The 18937-nt window shown below is 39.6% G+C and overlaps 1 protein-coding gene across 3 annotated transcripts; it reads left to right on the top strand.

Annotated features, from left to right (window-relative positions):
• Window positions 1-4137: 4137 nt before the first annotated feature.
• On the top strand, window positions 4138-18926 carry glra2 (glycine receptor, alpha 2). Of its 3 annotated transcripts, none has more exons than XM_003455465.5 (9): window positions 4138-5904; window positions 6525-6646; window positions 8655-8722; window positions 10062-10285; window positions 11407-11489; window positions 11574-11711; window positions 11806-12020; window positions 13962-14111; window positions 15869-18926. In XM_003455465.5, the coding sequence occupies exons 1-9, from the start codon at window positions 5819-5821 to the stop codon at window positions 16148-16150; spliced, it is 1368 nt and encodes a 455-aa protein (XP_003455513.2). In that variant the 5' UTR covers window positions 4138-5818; the 3' UTR covers window positions 16151-18926. The 3 variants fall into 3 exon arrangements, with proteins under 3 accessions (XP_003455513.2, XP_003455514.2, XP_025759758.1); XM_003455466.5 differs by lacking the exon at window positions 8655-8722 and adding an exon at window positions 8798-8865 and having other exon boundaries at window positions 4140-5904; XM_025903973.1 differs by lacking the exons at window positions 4138-5904; window positions 6525-6646 and having other exon boundaries at window positions 7524-9906.
• The last annotated feature ends 11 nt before the right edge of the window (window positions 18927-18937 follow it).

Genomic DNA, 18937 nt, shown 5'->3' on the forward strand with positions numbered 1-18937 from the left:
TAACACTTCCAGATCAGGCCCATCACTTAAACTAGTATCAACTTTTATTCCATGACACTAAATGTACATTCTCTTAATAATTTCTAACTAATGGCTTGATTACAGAGTGAAAACATCCCAACTTAAAGCAGTGTTATTATCCATTATCTCCCGCTTATCCGTTTCAGGACCTGGAGTGTATCCTGGCGGTAATCAGGCAGAGGCTTACATTCATGCCTACCGCCAATTTAGAATCACCAGTTAATCTAGCGTCCATGTCTTTGGACAGATGGAGGAAGTTAGAGTACCCAGAGAGCATCCGCCATAACAAACATGCAAACTCCACACAGAAATGCTCCAGCCAGGGTTCAAACCTGGGCTCTTCCTGCTGTGAAACAACAGTGCTAACCACTGCACCATGTTGCATTTAAATTACTTATTAACTGTAGAGCAGTTTTAAATAAAAGAAGGAGCACCATATAAAGCTTTTATTGAGTGTGATTTATTAGAAGGCATTCACAAAGCATGTTATCAAGAATAGATGAGGTAAATTTGGAATAATAAAACATACCTGTCCTATCATTTCATTTAGTGACAACAGAAATACATTTGCAGTGACAGCTTTATGTGGGACTTATTGCTTTTTATAGATTACTATTAACAGAGTAATAGGATAGGCTGTGTAATGCTTTATATGCCAGATATGACGGTGAGTGAAGAACAAATGAGATTAAATGAAGAAAAAACAATAAAATGAACTCAACATAAAGATTTCATCTGCATCTTTACATCCTTTATAAAATAAATCAGTTGTAGTTTGTTTGAATACATTATTAGTGTGCATATTGATTTGAAAGCATCTTTAGCTCGAGCAGGCTGCAGGAAAACATTTAGGAATAGATCATTTTCCACCGCTTTCTTGAGTTACTTGCGGGTTGTTCCAGTTCTTCCTGGTTTGAATAAAAGAAGAGGCTGAATCTATGGGTGATTGGTTTAAACACAGAGGTCATCCAAATGGACTAAACCATCTGCTGCAACAGCATGGGGGAGAATTATGTTTTTGTTGCTGTTTTTATTTGATATAACCATTGTCCCCACTTTGCCTTTAAAATGTTTTCTCCACTAGGATACAAAAATATTTGGTTAGGACAGCATTATTTTTGAGTAGGTTTGTTTAGTTGAACCATTTATTTCTTAAATAAGTACAGAAATAAATAACTATTTTCATGGTTATGTATGCTGATATTATTATTAATCTTTTTGGGGTATAATGCAACCCACATTTTGAAAGTCATACTTGTGCCTGGATCTTAATTGTCCTTAGAATGGACATTTTTAACATTACTACCAAGAAAGCTCTGATTCCCTTTAATAATGTGTTTATCTGAAATATAGCAGTAAAGTGTGAGCTATAATGTAACCAATCACATTAAAGCATCTGCTAAAAAACATAGAAAATGTTAGTGCTTAAAAAAGAAAAAGACACAACCGATTTAGAAAAAGTGTGGGAAGTGTGGACATGAACTCAAGCATAAAGACATGCTGGGCAGTCGTCAGATTTGAGGTCCACTTTGAAAGAAAATTCCAAGGTAAATGCAGATGTGGCCTAGCTGTGACAGAGTAAACCTTTCTGGTAGTTTTACAGCAAGACACACATGATGAGAATGAGACGAGATGTGACACTGGTTCAGTCAGAAAGACACTGATGCTTGATAATGGCAAACGATGTTACTGTGGGCTGTCAGCAATCTTTTGCCTCTTTGCAGTTCAGCTTACACTCTAAAAAAATGTATTTCTTCAACATTAAGCAGTATTTAAATTTAAAATTCCCAACTGGGGCAAGAAACATCATAGACAAACCTCTCCGGAACAGTGTGCTGCTCACTCCAATACAACCAGATTGATTCTGAATGTGACAAGCAAGTCATCTTTAATGCATTCTTCCATTTGACAGGCTGCATGCTAATCATTTTAATATTTGTGCAAGCGCATCGAGTCTTGTATTCTGCCAGTGAGCTTTTAACTGTATACCTTTACACACACTACTAAATGGCACATGTCATAATGACACTATCTCTGCCACAGAAGTTTTCTCACTGAGAGAATACTGAGAATACTCAGTAGAGCACTCATCAGTTTTCTCCATAAATATCTTTTTTTGTCTTCTTTTTTTTTTAAGGCAGTGAAAAGGAAAACTTGATTGAAACCAGTTAAGCAACTGAAATTGCATTCAGTCTTCAATTTATTCTTGCATCACTTTGACAGCAGCACAACCAGTGTGACAACTCTCGGCGAGACAAGCCTACAAGCCAGAAATAGATAAATTATGAGTTTGTGTCAACATGGAGCAGACATTGGCCAGGAAAAACGTACGTGTGCATGAGCTGTTTGATGCTCGGGTGACTGCACAGAAACTGGAACTCAGGGGAGTTCCCGACATGTAGATCTAAGTAAAACACGATGGATGCACTGTTGCTTAAAAAGTAATTGCTTAAGAAACTGAGCAGAGCATTCGATAAGATGTGTACATCCTGTAGAAACATTGTGGCATTTTATTGTTTCTTTTAATCTCTTTAAATGTGTAGACATGGAGTGACTGTGGAGGATGGATGAGGGTCTAGACTGGGGATCAGTGGGTTTTCAGTGCTCAGTGATGGAGAAAGGCTCTGTGGCTGTCAGTGTGCTCCTACTGATGAAGGAACGCTGTGATTGACAGATGAGTCTTAGTGAAGACCACCACTGCTCTCTTCACTCAGCTTGAGGGATAACACACCCTATAAGGAGGTGCATACTTATGAGAATTTAGGCTTTTTATTGGCTTGTGATTCATATGAATCCATAGCTGTAATACCTAGAGAAGAGTAAACATTGTTTCATGTGACCGAGTTGCAGACAAACTGTTTGTACTGTATAATCTAAATGAGTTTATCATTCTCTTGTGTGCAATGTAGGAGCCTCAAAATAGCTTCATTTCGCTATGAGAGAGAGCTTATGATAATTGTGTTGGGTGTTTTGGCACTAGAGAATTCTCAAATCCTTGCTTGTCTTCAAGAATCCCCTCATTAAATCCTTTGCATTCTTCCTCCGGCATGTTGTCTCTCCAAAATAGCTCCAGCCACAAGTTACCTCTCCGTATCCCCTGCTAGGCCCCGAGATCAGCTCCATGAGTTGAATTATAGAGCAGAAAAGTCATTAAGTGGGATAAAGATACAAAGAATCGATGAGGCAATGGATACTCCGAAGCTCCCAATTGTCTTCAGTCCAGTGCACATGAGCATCAGGGTGGTGTAAAGCCTGCTTGTTGTTTCCAGGTGAGCTCTCCAGTCAGTCTACAACTCCTCAGTTACTGAGGAGGATCAATGATGACCACCTACCCAGACTACACAGAACCTCAGCCATGTTCTTCCTAAATAAATAGTTGTATGGACAATAGTAAATGTAAACAACGCATTAGGTTTGGCTGCAATTCTATAGGAGAGAGAATATAAATTTGAAGCCCCTTCATTTAATTTCATAGTTATAAATTGTGCAGCAAATCCTTATGGACATCACAATAAAGCTGATGATGTAAAACCTCTAATTCCCCAAAGAATAACAGGCAGCAGCAACCAGTCTTTGTTGTTGTGGGTGGGAAGCTTTAAAATAGCGCCTGTCCTGAGCCTGTAATTTTAATAGCTATGTGAAAACTGCTGGATAAATGAGACCGACAGGCATTTCTTGTCTAAAGGATTGTCCTGTTTTATTCACAGAGAGAGGCCCACATCTCTCTCTCTCTGTCTCACACACACTCTCTCGCCTCAGTGACAAGCAGATCTGACTTGTTCTCCTTTAATTATGTGACCCACCTGGGCTGAAGTCTTTCCTTATGGAAACTAATGGCCAATTGAAGCTCTGGTTTGGTGTCGTTACACAGACATGCCAAGTGCAGCTGTCTCAAAGATGGGAAATAAAGGGCTTGAGTGCAAAGAGGATTTTGGCTCTTACCAGAGAGAAATGTATTCATTAGAGAAAATACCCGGTTTTATAGGTGTTATTTTTGCCTTGAACCAGACACGCTCACAAGTGGAGTTATCCACATAAATGGTTGACACAAGACAAGGCAAACTTTGTTTTTTTGTTTTTTTACTTGAAAGTATTTATGAAAACACAGTACATGTGCCAGTTGTTCAATAATTCATGCAATCATTCAGTATTTATAATACTTTAGAACAAGCCATACACAAGACCTCTGTTGATACATCAACGTTAAATCTTCAGACTATGGCAAGCCATGCCTTCCTGAGCATAAGATACAAAGTGACACTTTTATGACAGCATTAAAGGGGTTGGGGGGTGGGATGAGGGGGTGACGGCTTGACCTCAAGCTGAGAAGGGCCAAGATGATCTGTTAACTGGTTAGTAGCCAAGTGTCGGGCTAAAGTGCAATAAGCGTGTGATGTGCTGGCAGTAATCCTACAACAGGAGTCCTGCACTTGGCTTGAAGTGAATGAAATATTTTCTTTTCTCACTAAGTTTAGCTGCTTCCTCCTCACCACATGCCTGTGCGTTCATGTGGAATGAGTCATTCATGCCTGTGGTCCATAAAGCCTCACAGCCCACTCAAATCCTCAAACTGCCAGGTCCCTATCCAATCTCTGCATCACCACCAGCAGCTTATATACATATATATTGAACAATTATCACCCAAATCTGTGTGGCGGCCTTCTAAACCTCAGTTCCTCCACCCTCAGGCTACAGCCACCCTGTAGTAGCCTTTATTTCCTGCTGTCTCCGTCTGTGTTTGTCAGTCAGCGCTCTTCGGTCTCGCTCTGGGAGGCCAACCTTTCAGCATTTCCAATGATGTGCCTTGGAAATCTGTTTCCAGGGCAACCGGGGTACCAAATACTCTCCCAGCAGCATCTCGCTGGTGCGTCCTCCTTTGTTTACACTCTTGATATCTGTGAGGATGTAGGTTGCTCTAAACACATTTTGGGTGGGAACAAAAAAAAAAGCACTGCAAATATATAGACAGGAACGGAGTGAGAGTCACACAGTCAGTTTTATGTTATACACCCACAATATGTAATATGATAATGACTGCCCTGAAGAATAGATCTGCTTTGTAATAAATCACATCCTAAGTAGATGTCGATTTAACTAGAAGCCCACACCACCGTTCAGCTTAAACGCCGTGCATCATCTCTAGAAAACACAAGAAATGTTCTAAAACCAGTTGATCCTTACGCGCAGCTGCGCGCTCCCAGAGTTCCCCCATTAAGCCGATCTCGTGAGGTAAATGCTATCATTTAAAAGCGTCGTCATTTAAAGACAATGGAGACAATGTCTGAGTGTCTTTCAAGTGATTACCTTCCTCGTTTATTTGACTTATTGAAAACCAACTCACGTCCGCCACTTTTAAGCCTTGCGCTTGCGCGTAACTCAACCGGGAGCTGTCCAAGTGCTGAAATGAGAAAAAGGCGTTCCTCTCTCATTCCTTGACGTTCCCCCCACCTGAGAAAGATCTCACTTCATGAGTAACAACGCAAGCCAACGGGCTGTTCTCCTCAAAGCCCGCTCTTACATCTCAGCCAACGCCACCGAAGCGGAGTTTCCAGCTGATGCGTCTTGGAGTTTCACCTTCTCGACGTCTGGCCGCTGGACTGATGTTTCTTCACACCTACGCGTCGACAAATCTGTTTTCGGGAGTTTCATGAAACTGCGTTGAGGAATGTCTCCTGTATATTTCTGTGACAAAAGAAGACCCAAACGCCCACGACTTAGTCCGGAAAAAAGCGGGGTCCCTCTCTGGATTATGTGTTTGACTAATGTAAACATATGGAAGAAATAGAAAAGTGAGCACATGGGGAAACCACCAGGAATGAATCGCTCCCTTATTAAGGTTTTAGCAGCTTTATTCACATATCTGATGGAGACATACAACTTCAGGTAGGCGAATCTAATTATCAAACACATTTGATTCAATATCCGTGAAACACTTTGTCTCTTCCAAGTAAAGTTTGAAATTTAGATGTTAGAAGTTTTCGATGTGTTAGTTAATGAAACGTCATGAAAGCAGCGACAGTGAAGAAATTTCTGAACAAAGTTGGCAATTGAATATGATGTGCTTTTATTTTCAAAACTCTTTCTTGATTAAGATTTTAATCATCGATTGTTTTGATGATTCTCTAATCAAAATATTACTAATACAAATAATATTCGTATTGGGAAATTTGGTTTGTACTTAAATGGTGACAGAGACGTTTACGCGTGTGATGGTATTTTCCCTTCCCCTCTGGCAACTAAACATTGCGTTAAAACATGGCTACAGCGTGGTGTGGTATCTGTGCGTGAATCTTTATCAACAGAATAATCCTTTCCTAGAGGAGAAGCCCACGACGTCGAAATCCCATCCGATACGTTTGTGCGCATTAACGCATTTTTTCTGGTTTCGCTCTGCGTGCCCACCACTGCGAGGCAGCTGCTAGGGGAAAGATAAGGTTTAACTCCCGATTCTGAGCTCTGACTTGTGTGATCCAGTGATTTTTCTCACCATGTGTGCGTTCCAGAGTTGTGGACGCCAAGGAGCACGATTCCAGATCATCCTCCAACCTGTCTCCATCAGACTTTCTGGACTCACTCATGGGTCGCACGTCTGGGTATGATGCGCGAATAAGACCGAATTTTAAAGGTTTGTTTGTCACGATCTTTATGTTTTAACATAATCTCCACACGCCCCACAAATTCCTAGAAACACAGCAAAGTTGGGCATCTTTACTTATATGATTCACTAAAATGAATCAGAACACACAATCACTTCAGTCATCAGTAACATGATTGTTCCGGCTTGAATGAAACCACAAATTAATGCCTCATTATAACATCGCGTGCATGTTTTCATTTCCTGAAAATGTGTCAAGCAGAATCCCCATCAGGATAACATCATTTAAAACTGGGGGGAAAATGGAGTCTTGTAAATATCTCCGTCACAAAGAAACAGATTGGTTCTTGCAGTAGACAAGGATGCCACCATGACAGGCCAAATGATGGATGGTGCCCCCGTGGCAAGGCTGCAGGCTACTGACTTCCTCTGTTGTTGTTGCTGCTGTGATGCTGAGGACAGACACAGCATCACAGTACTGGAACAGAGCTGAGTGAGAAGAGGCTAGCCCAGCGGGGTTCAGGCCCACTCCAGGCTGGGTCAGGTGGACTGGGACTTGTTGGGTAGCTGAAGCAGTCAGACAGTACAGCACAGGAGCTAATCAGACTCAGAGACACATGGCCCAGATCTTTCCTTCCCATTTGAGGGAAAGGGAAAAAATGTTTATTGCTGAGATGGACTCAAGATAAGAGGAAGATAGCCTGCTTAATACCAGCTGGCATCTTTTTCTTTTTTTTGCAGAAGGATGATGCATCACTTCTAGCCTTCCAAAAGAAAAAAAAAAGCCTGATTTTATGTTTCTGGTTATTCTTTATTCTGATGGCACACACACACACACACACACACACACACACACACACACACACACACACAGTTCTGAATGCACACGCATACATTTTCTGGCAAGAACCCCCCCCCCCCCCCCCCCCCCAACATTTGCATGAGCTCACTTCATCGTAAATAGATGATTTTGCTTCTGAACCTGCTAGTCACACTTTGAAGAGTGTTGAACTCATTTTCTGAAGGTTGCCCTAGATTTCCTTTGCGTGAGTTTTGTCGTCAGCAGCAGGTACTGCCGTATTTTTCTGCTTCCACTGTTAAATGTAGCAAGCTAACGACAAACTGAGGCAAATATTAATACCAAGCTCCATGCAATATTGATGAAGAAAACACAGGGGAAGGGCACTAGGAAGGGCTTACAGCTCCACTTATCAGAGAGAAAGAGAGAGAGAGAGAGCGAAAAAAGATTTGCTTTGACTTTAAATGGCACATAACCTGCCAAGCCTCGCAAAGAGATTTCAGCTCAGCCTCTTCTATACAGAAAAAGATGACACTATTCATCAAAGCATGCTGGGCACTTCTTACTCACAGTGTTGGAGAGAAACTGCTCAGATTTGATACAAAGAAGAAGAGATTATTGTAGAACTGCAACCAGAGAGTGTTTTCACTTTAAAAATACTCTAGATGACTTTCCCAGTTGATTAGAAATTAATTGTTTAGTAAAAAGAAAGGGAATGTCAGTGACTATCCCAGCTTTATCATCCAAATCAAAATTTGTTGTATAATCACATTTCTAAAGCCAAAACCAGTTATTATGCGATTTTGTTTATACTGAAACAACTCTTAGTTATTAGAGTACTTAACATTACATTTTGTGGGGATTTCTAATTGATTATTCAGCCAAAGGTGTTTTTTTGTTTGTGTGCATGCTCCTATCTGCATGTGCATGTCTCCTCTTGTGATGTGTAAACACAAGAAAAGTGTGTTTACAGCACGCCAACCTTGAAAGATCGCCTACATTACCCTACAAGACATCACTGCATCATTATAACATTGAGCTGACACAGTGGTGCCTTTACTAATTAATAGATTTTTCCTGCCCCGAAGCTCCCTCAAAAACAAAAGTTCAAAACACCGCTTGTTTTGTGAATGCATATTTTACGTTATGTTATCATCCCCACCTGAAACCCAGTCATCCTTGATGATACGTATGGTTTAAGGCTTTTTCCTGTCATGTCATTGTCATTCCATTTCACAGGTCCCCCTGTAAACGTTACATGCAATATTTTTATCAACAGTTTCGGCTCTGTCACAGAGACAACTATGGTGAGTTCCTCTGGTATTTGGTTGATTTTTGTCCTGTTCAATGTGTCAATATGTTATCTATTCCTCAACCTGCAGGTCCACCAGTTAATGTTACCTGCAACATATTTATCAACAGCTTTGGTTCTATAGCAGAAACTACAATGGTGAGTTGAGTGTTGTATTTGGACATGTTTTAAAGCCCTGACCTCTCCTATGGAGTTACGACTGAATCATCCTGTTTTTACTTAGCCTTGCTGACCTTTTTTAAAACATCCTTCCATGCCATGTCTTCCTATTCATTAAAGAAGATTTAGTTCTTTGCCATCAAGAAGTTTATTGGCGGGCTATACAGTCAAATATTGGTTTCTGCTCCCATGAGTCTGGTTTTACTATTTCATACAACAAATCCCGACAAGTCACTTAAGCAGAGCCAATAATTGACAGTGGGGGGCTGGGGCTTTCAAACAAACTGATGTGCAATACATGAGGTGTGAAGGCATCCAGCTCCTGAAGGGTAAAAATATAAAACCTGCGGGGCTGCACTGAAACTAATCAGGATCAAAGAATTCGTAATGAGTGATAATAACTACTTAGATCATAAATGGAAAATGTTAATTTGCGCAGGAGGTGGAACATGTAAGATTGCCAGGGAATTACACAGTATTAAGACAGGCATGCAGATATTTGGAACCGCCAATATGCTGATAAAATGTCAAGCAACATAAGGGCTTCTCATCATCATGACATATCAATTACATTGAGCTTTGTGACACTCAGTCTACTGCTAACTGTGCTGTCAGATGCCTCCTCTTCAGGCTCTGCATCTGATAAACACCTCATTTAGCTTCTCTTGCATAATTTTGAAAAAGAAACGTTATGGTGAGGTCGCTTGTGAATGCAGCTTGCAACAATACGTAGTCATGAAAGTTGTCATGAGTACACATGTATGATAAATTAAGATTAATTTTGATGGTATTGCTGAATGATATAATTTTTGCAAAATGTGCATTGGAACAAATTTGTCACTCATTTTCCTTTTATTACTTTTCACGGATTATTACTGATGTTACAGGATTGGTTTCGATCCTTCTGCTTTGCAATAAAAGTTTTTAAAAAAGATCATCAAAACACACTGAAAGCACCAAAAACATTCATTACTGTCTGGTCTAAAGATGCATTTCATTTATTATTTGTGTTTTAGAAAAGTAAATACAAAATTTCCTGTATTTACCTTGTCAAAAAGAAGATTATGTAATATTAAAAACTGATACCAGTGATTGACATTCCTCCATCAGCATGCATTCTCATAACCCGAATCGCTGCGCTGCAAAATATGCAAAGCCGCTTGTCGTCTCCGCAGGATTACAGAGTGAACATCTTCCTGCGGCAGAAGTGGAATGACCCTCGGCTGGCGTACAGTAAATACCCAGATTCCTCCCTTGACCTGGACCCATCTATGCTGGACTCCATATGGAAGCCTGACCTCTTCTTCGCCAACGAGAAAGGAGCCAACTTCCATGACGTCACCACAGACAACAAGCTGCTGAGGATCTTCAAAGATGGGACTGTCCTCTACAGCATCAGGTGTAGTACTTCACAGGTTTTTAAAGACAATTTTAAAAGACTGAAGAACTGCGCTAGAGCATCATTATTTGAAAATGTTTTAATAATTATTATTTCTGTGATATTGGGACAAAACAAGGTGTTTTAGTTTCTGGACATTTTTTCACCACCAATGTTCTCTAAAGGGACAAAACGAGAAAAATAACTGGTAGATCAGGAAACGGCAATAATAACTTGCCTTTTACACAGTTTGATATTAATGTAGCTGAAGCAGAAATCTCTGCTGAATGCACAGATTACCGCAGGACATGTTCACTTACTGCCTTTCTTACACTTTCTCTTAAACATCAAAGACTGTCAATCTGCAGCATGCAATTTGAAACAGATTTTTATCTCATTGTGATCATTTCTTTGAAACTGTATAATTTTCTGAACTGCAGCACATTCCCATGTGCAATACGACTGCAAGAGGACAAGTAAATCTCAGGGGCGCTGGTTAGAATCTAAAGTAAACTTAGAGCTGAGAAGGAAAGGGGTATTTTTCTCCATGCTGGTCTTCTATTAAATATGAAAAGATGTTTTAAAACTTTGCATACCACCACAAGTACAGGCAAATAAAACAACAACAAAAAAACATGTAAAATGTGCTGTATTTTATTACGATACAAAAGCCACATGCAACATCCAATTTTCTCTGCAGCGATGCGATATAAAGCAGATCAATTCTGAGTCCATTTAGAAGGCGGCTCAACTCTGAGTGGTGCTCAGGTGTAAAGGTATCGCGGGCCAAGAAGAAAAATGAAAGGTGGTTAGCTGCAGTCTCCATTCATGAGAGAAATGACAGAGTGAGCAGACTGTGGACCACAATGCATCACAGAAACAATAAGTTGCAGTAATGAAAGTGTAATAGGAACCTGCTGAAGGGTATCCTACATGATATGTTGGAGGTTATGACACAGGAGAAAGAGCAGCCAATACCTGATACAACTAAAAAAAAAAGTACCAACTGTAATCTAATTTTTCAATATTTTTTTTAATACGCATGTCGAGCTGCTAGTTTGAGTGTTAATAAGTTTTCTTTTGACATCAAATAACATTGTTGTTTGTTGCATTTTGCATTGTGACCTTGTGTCATGTTACAGGTTGACTCTCATTCTATCGTGCCCGATGGATCTGAAAAACTTTCCAATGGATGTCCAAACTTGTACGATGCAACTGGAAAGTTGTAAGTGCCGATCTTTTTATTTTCCAGATTTTTGCTAAAATGAGAATCTACGTACTAAATTCACCCGTTCTTTTCTGGCTCTAGTTGGATACACCATGAATGACTTGGTGTTTGAGTGGCTGGAGAACGGTGCAGTACAGGTGTCGGAGGGACTCACCCTGCCTCAGTTTATCATGAGGGATGAGAAAGAGTTGGGCTACTGTACCAAACACTACAACACTGGTCAGCATTTATGTCTATGTTTCAAACAGCTAACATTTCTCCCAGGTGGATAGCTGAATTGCATTTTTAAATATGTTTTCTTGTTGATGAACAGGGAAATTTACCTGTATTGAAGTTAAATTCCACCTGGAGCGCCAAATGGGCTACTACCTGATCCAGATGTACATTCCTTCTCTCCTCATTGTCATCCTCTCGTGGGTGTCTTTTTGGATTAATATGGATGCTGCTCCAGCCAGAGTGGCGCTGGGAATCACCACTGTGCTTACCATGACCACCCAAAGCTCTGGGTCCAGGGCTTCTCTTCCAAAGGTAAAACCTTTGTTTGTTTTCTTTCAGCACTATGATAAGCACAAGCCTCATATGTGGCAAGAACATATGAAGGTTTTGTTAGATATTTCTCATACGTGTCTCACGTTGAACCATGTTCCCACAGATGTCTTTGCTGTTTATAGTAATTTGTACATCTCACCTGATCTGGTCTAAAAAGACTTGTGATTAGCCAAAGTGTTTCATGTCATATCACAGGGTAAATTTTCTAAAGCAAGAACAGAGAGCACACAGGAAGTAACCTAAAAGATTAATATTTCTTTTAAAAGTGAAAGTTTGTTATGGATGTGCAAGTTAAATATATGTCTGCTGGCAAGATTGTCTCCAGGTGCTCCGACTTCTTCCCACAGTCCAAAGACATGCTTGTTAAGTTAATTGGATGTATGTCTCTCTGGGTGAGCCATGTGATAGACACAGATCTGTCCAGGTTTACCCTCCCTCTGACTCTATGACAGCCTGGACAGGCTTCAGCCGCTCAGCTAGGAGAGTGGAGGATGGACAATGCAGTCAGTATGAAGTCAAATAACAGTTTAAATATTAAATATCAAATGTTGTTAGTTAAGACTCATCGCTGGTACATAAATCCACCTCTGAGTTTTTACATTTTTTGTAAGTTTACATCCATTATGTAATTATATTGCTTGAATGGTTGTCATAAATATTTATCATTTGAATTAATGCAATCAAGGAAAAAAGAGATTTTATAACCATAACTGTAATTGGCATTTGAATAAATTCTGTCTGACACTGCTAGAAAGCATTCATAGTTTATTAAAAAGATAGTAGGTCCCTGCAGTTTTAATGTAGCTGTAGGCACCTAGAATCCCAGCTGTACCTTGAAACAAAAGCAACCAGTGGATCAAACAGATTTTACTATTTCTTCTTTAGGCAGTCAGTGCAATGAGCTGAAAATGGGTGCTGCTCCTTTAGTGCGAGACTCAGGCATCAACATTTCACACAGAGGATGGATTTATAACTCAAAAATAAACACTGAACCAATTGAGAGAACAAACAAAGCAAATCAAAGCGTTCTTCACAGTGGACTGTTTAAACTACAGCTCAGAGCTGATGTGAAAGCCACTGTAATACATCAGAGGATAAGATACTCTATTTTTGTGTTTTTGTAGAAGCACAGCTGGGCCTGATTTCTACAGTTCACAATATTTAACATTTTTGTCATAAACTGTGGTCATTTCAAGGAGTAAAAAAAAAAATTGTATCAAGTGTTAAAGGTACTGCAGAAACAGCATGAGTCAGATGATGATCAATCACACATCGGTCTGCACATGAGCACTAAAGGCCTCAGCCTCGTCAGAGATTCTCATATGAAAGACACGTATGCTGATAAATATTTAAAGGCAAGCCTTTGACAGCCTCAGCACACGGACAACAATTCAATATGCCTTAAGTGCCCTCTAGAACCAGAGATGTTTCTCCACATGCTAATCAGCTGTCATGAAAGGATGGAGTCACACTGATGAGCAGAAAAAGGTTTCAGCCTCATCTTCACTTTCTCAAAAGAACCAGATCAAAGTCAGGGAACTACAGGTACAAAGTAATGCCACAGTTCTCTTTCTTTTAGCGGTTGAGACAGTAATTATTTCCTACTGTTAAAGCCACGCAATCACTGACACTGCTGGCAGCTCTGACACACTTGTTAGCAAACATTATCTGTAATTACAGCTATTTAGAGGTCACAATTAACTGAAGGAGCAAAATAAAAGGAAAAACACAGAAAGTGGCTGTGGAATAATTGATAGATAAAACAACACATAGGACTCAAGTTTAATATTAATAAAAGAGAAATACAAAAATTAAACAGCGTTCTCAGCTAAAGGCTACATTCATACTTTATTTTAACTGTTAGCCAATTCTGTCAGCTTGAAGGATCTAACAAAAAAAAACATCTGTTTTCTCTCCCAGGTCTCCTATGTGAAAGCCATTGATATCTGGATGGCTGTGTGTCTGCTCTTTGTATTTGCTGCATTGCTCGAATATGCTGGGGTTAATTTTGTCTCCAGGCAACAGAAAGAGTTCCTTCGCCTGAGGCGAAGACAAAGGAGGAATCACAAGGTAGGCTTTCGAAGTCTTCACATGGTTGCTCTATGCACTTCAAACTTTTTAGCCACATTAGCAGCGTGTCTCTGGGAACCCAGTGACAGGTGGGGCCCACAAGCCATTGAACTCCTAGTGCCATTCCCAAGCTGGGATAAATAGGAAGGGTTGTGTTAGGAAAGGCATCTGAAGTAAAACCTTTGCCAAATCAAACATGCTGATTACCATAGCTAAGATGGTTTGGACGTGGGCAGAGGAGGGATAGTGGATATATTGGGCAAAGGGTGTTGAATATGGGGCTGTCAGGCAGGAGGAAAAAATGATGACTACAGGGAAGGCTGATGGATGTAGTGAAAGGGGACATGCAGAGGGCTGGTGTGAGAGGTGCCAGTGATATGTTTAGATTAAGGTGGATGATCTGCTGTGGCAACCCCTAAAAGAAGAAACCAGAACAAGAACAAGAAGATGAAGAAGAAGTAGTATGTCTCTGAGGATGAGCATCAATAATACCTCTTTGGTCTGAAATGAAATTTCTCATTAACTATTAGATGGATTGCCTTAAATTTTGTAAAACATTTGTATGGCTCAGAGCATGAATCACAGTAGATCAGGTATGTAGAGTCTCACACCCTTTTTTTTGTTTAAGATGCCAAAAGTCAAAATGTTCACTCATATTTCAAAATTAGAATTTGGTGTAAAGCTCATGAGTCCAGAAAGATGCAGCCTAACTATAATGTGCTCGAACCAAGGGCAGACTCCAAAGCAGGAATCAGACAGAGCTCTGGATAAAAGTCTATAAATCTTGTTTTAATGGGCGGAGCATGGGTCATACACAGGCATGAGAAAGGGGGCAGGCAGTAGGCTCAGTCGGAAAAATAGTCCCCCCAAAAAATCAGTCAAACTCAAGGGATTTAACACTCATGGGGATCGGCAGGCAGGAGGCATGAGGTCATACAAAGTCAGTCAATAAAATACTGGTTTTATTTGGACTGTATGACAAAAAGGGAAAAAACTTCAAAAGGAAAGGGGAAATGATTTTTCAGAGTCTATGTAGGTCATCACACTGTTGACTTTGGCGACCGTGATACTGGCCTTTGTGATATTCAGATGTGATGGATGGATTTCTACCAAATTTCATCCAAAGATCTGGATGAATTGTCAGTGTGAGTCAGTTTTAGTTTAAAATCACAAAAAGCACATATTCTAACTACAAGTATGTGGCAATTACCATCTTTCAGCTGTTGATTTGGATGACAGTCTTTTAAATGGAGAAAAAGGAAGTCTCATGTGCAACCCAGGAGGAACTGCCATAGTTCCTCCAGAATAAAAGAATACAACATAATAATGGTCTTGTTTTGTTATCTCAGTACCTGCAAAACTGCTGACTTCCCATTAGCTCTAACTCTATTTGCTGTCATAGCCATAGAAACTTGTCAGGGGCGCTGAACACATGCACCTTTATTACTGTTTGTCTGAATTAAGATTCACCCCCCTGTGACCCTGTATTGAATAAGCAGAAGAAAATAAATGGATGGATGATTTAAGATTCATCTCCCGAAGCAATCTCTGTAAATGGTTTTTCGCCACTGTGCATCAGGTTATCTTGGGAGTTTATTTTAAATTAATTTGAAAGTGCAATATCTCATGATTAATGTTCATATTCATGTGAGTTTGTTGAAAAACCTTCAGTCATTACAAAGTAAAGCCTAACATCTGAGCTGCAGGCTTTTAAAAAGGTCTAGCAAACTCATCCACATGTGCATGTGACTTTTCAGGATGATGATCTGCGTGAAGGCCGCTTTAATTTTGCCGGCTACAACATGAGCCAATGTCTGCCAACAAAGGATGGCTCAGCTGTTAAAAATGCTGTTCCAGCTCCCAACCCTCAACAACCAGCCTCAAAGGACATAGACACCATGAGGAAAAAGTTTGTGGACAGAGCCAAGAGGATCGACACGATCTCACGGGCCGCCTTTCCTCTGGCTTTCCTCATCTTCAATGTCTTCTACTGGGTTACCTACAAGATCATCCGGCATGAGGACATCCATAAAAAGTAAAGACTTTGCCGTCGGCTGAGAACATATTTTACATTTCTCAGATTGAGAAATGCTTAGAAAGCACAGGGAGATGAGAGGGTAAACTGTGCATTGAGAGGCACCATTGTGGTAATGGTGGTGTTCTTTCAGGGATAACGTACAATATTTATGAATCGTACAGTAATGTTCATGATTTGATAATGTGAACAGTTGTTCAGACACAGATGCTTTATTTGTTCTTGTACTGCTGCAAAATATTTTCTGAAGATTATAGAGAAAAGGTCTTAGCTCAAGACTCACTAACATGCTGGAGAAGATGGACCAAAATGATTTTGAATTGATTCAGCCTTGAGGTCTACAACCAAGAAACAGAGGAACATTCCATGAATCCGTAACTCTAAGGTAGCTCTGTCAAGCCCTCAAGAAGTTTTGCAAATTTTCTTACCGAGGTAGCATAGGACTGTTTTATAATGTACTTCTGTCATAGAACTTCCACCCTATTTATACAAAACATAGCTCTCACATAGCATTACATAACTTTTGGGGCCAGGGACCTCTAAAAAACATGTTTCAAGAAACCCTTAACAATTGTAACACCAAATTAGCTGATGTGGGTCTTAGAATCGCTGGATGACGTTGAATAACTCAGTTTCTTAATGCTTGTCTGCTACTTAGATGGCTAACAAGCCAAGCTAAACAGCACCCCGTCCAGACTTTTTTTTCCTTTTTTTGCACAGTTGTCACACTTACATGTTTCAGATCAATTTTATTATTAGACAAAGACAATATGAATAAATACACAATGTATTTTTCAAATGGTGATTTCATTTATTAAGGAAAAATAGTTACTCAAAACTTTGCGATTATAGCCAAAACCTGATGACTTGTTGTTCCAGCCTTGGCAGTAAGAACTGCAGTCAAGAGTTTGAGATAATTATTTGAGCCGTTCAGATTTTAGACATGCTGGTGTGTTTCAAATCATTGTTCTGCTGCATAACCTGCTGAAAATGATGGCTGGACATTCTCCTTTAGGAATTTCTGGTACAGTGCAAATTTCATGGTTCCATTAATTACAATGACTCGTCCAGATCCTAAAACAGCAAAGGAGCCTCAGACCATGATACTACCACCACCATGCTTGACTGTTGGGATAATGTTCTTTTTATGAAATGCTGTGTTAGTTTTATGTCAATATGTAACACAACAAAAAAACCCTTCAATGAGTCAATAACTTGGTTTCTCATCTGTTTCTTTACATTGTGGCATGAATGTCACAATGTAAAGAACTTCACCTGGTCAGGCGAAGTTGACTGGTTTATGGGATTTATTGATTCTGCAGGTCTCACAGTAATCAGGCCTGAGTGTAGCCAACTAAACTGAACTTAAGTCATTACATCTCTTATATTAGTCCATGTTTTATCCTTTGAATCCCCTCTTGCATTTACCATTAAATTGGGAAAGGAGACACAACAGTGTCAGAATGAGGCTCTCTGTGTTGTTTAACAAGGGGGACAATTACTTTTTCACACGGGGACAAGTACGTTTGGTGAGCTTTTTTTCCCTTAACAAATGAAACAATTATTTAAAAATAAAATTTTGTATTTGCTCAGGTTATTTTTTTCTAATACTAACATTTATTTGATGATCTGAAATATTCAAGCGTGACAAATATGCAAATAAAGAAATAAATAAGGAGTAAGAAATCAGAAAGGGGACTTTTTCACCGCACTGTAAGTGGTTTCACATAAGATTGATATCATCTGTCATAATCATGCCAGAGTTTCTACTGACCCAAATATAACACGGGGTGCACCCAATTTAGTGCTGCAAATGATTCCAATCCCTTTTAAATGATAGAAAACAATCTATCTGTCTTTAGCTCATAATTTCGCCCTTGTGGATCCCCTGGCTTTACTTTGAGAACCACTGTTTCGAACTATACGAGCAGAGCACTAAACTAAGCAGCAGTAAATGTCTCAGGCATGGGTATGAATAAGTCAGATGAAAATCTGGAATCAGGAATTGGGTTCTGCATTTTTACTAAATCCTGAGGCCTTAGATGTCAACGATTTGGTCGGATAAAGTGCTACGCTTCTCTGTTTTCCCCTTTTGGGTTGGTCTATCACAGCTGAACGCAGCCTTTGAGCTTTTCTACCGGTGGCCAGACATCCAAAGGTACTTAAAAATGTTTCCTTTTTCTCTAAGTGAATTATAAATATTCGGAAATGATGTCACCTTTTTGTTGATGTCTTTAACTTTGCTTTTCATTCTTGTGCAGTTTATTTAGCAAAATATCATATATCTCACATGAAAAAGGTATAATGGCTTATTTTGAGGGGGTGTATAGGTAAGCCCACAAACTGTGAACATGCACTATGTTGCTTAATGTTATCACACGGCCGTATTCACGTGAATTATTTTAAATTCCAGGGTTAATACCCCCAGGTATGTAAGGTATAGTTCTAGAATTTGAGCTATGTTTTTGTAGATTTAGTCAAATAAAATATTTATTGTAATGGGAAAAGGTTATGTTTGTTATAAAATAATATCTTTCTGTATTCTTCCGCTGTGGACTGTTTCCCTTCACTTGTTTGTTGCTGGCTGATGATATTTGTTTGTAGATGGACTGAAAAGTGAAGGACAGATCTGCATAACAGTAATGGTACAAAGCAGCTAATGACCCTTGCACTCCTTATATACTGTGGTGACAAACTCTTTTCTTGAATGCTATTCATGAAAAAAGGTTATTTATTGGTCTGTACATCAATAAAATTGACTGTGCACCATATTTACTTTATTTCTGCGTCT

Source organism: Oreochromis niloticus, linkage group LG16 (genome assembly GCF_001858045.2).
Source record: "Oreochromis niloticus isolate F11D_XX linkage group LG16, O_niloticus_UMD_NMBU, whole genome shotgun sequence".
NCBI lineage: Eukaryota > Metazoa > Chordata > Actinopteri > Cichliformes > Cichlidae > Oreochromis > Oreochromis niloticus.

Excerpts from the sequence above, each read along its gene's own strand:
- glra2 (XM_003455465.5), top strand. The coding sequence starts at position 5,819 with ATGGGGAAACCACCAGGAATGAATCGCTCCCTTATTAAGGTTTTAGCA. Across the intron at positions 5,905-6,524 it reads ATGGAGACATACAACTTCAG|AGTTGTGGACGCCAAGGAGC; the intron begins GTAGGCGAATCT and ends TGTGCGTTCCAG. Across the intron at positions 11,490-11,573 it reads TACGATGCAACTGGAAAGTT|TTGGATACACCATGAATGAC; the intron begins GTAAGTGCCGAT and ends TTCTGGCTCTAG.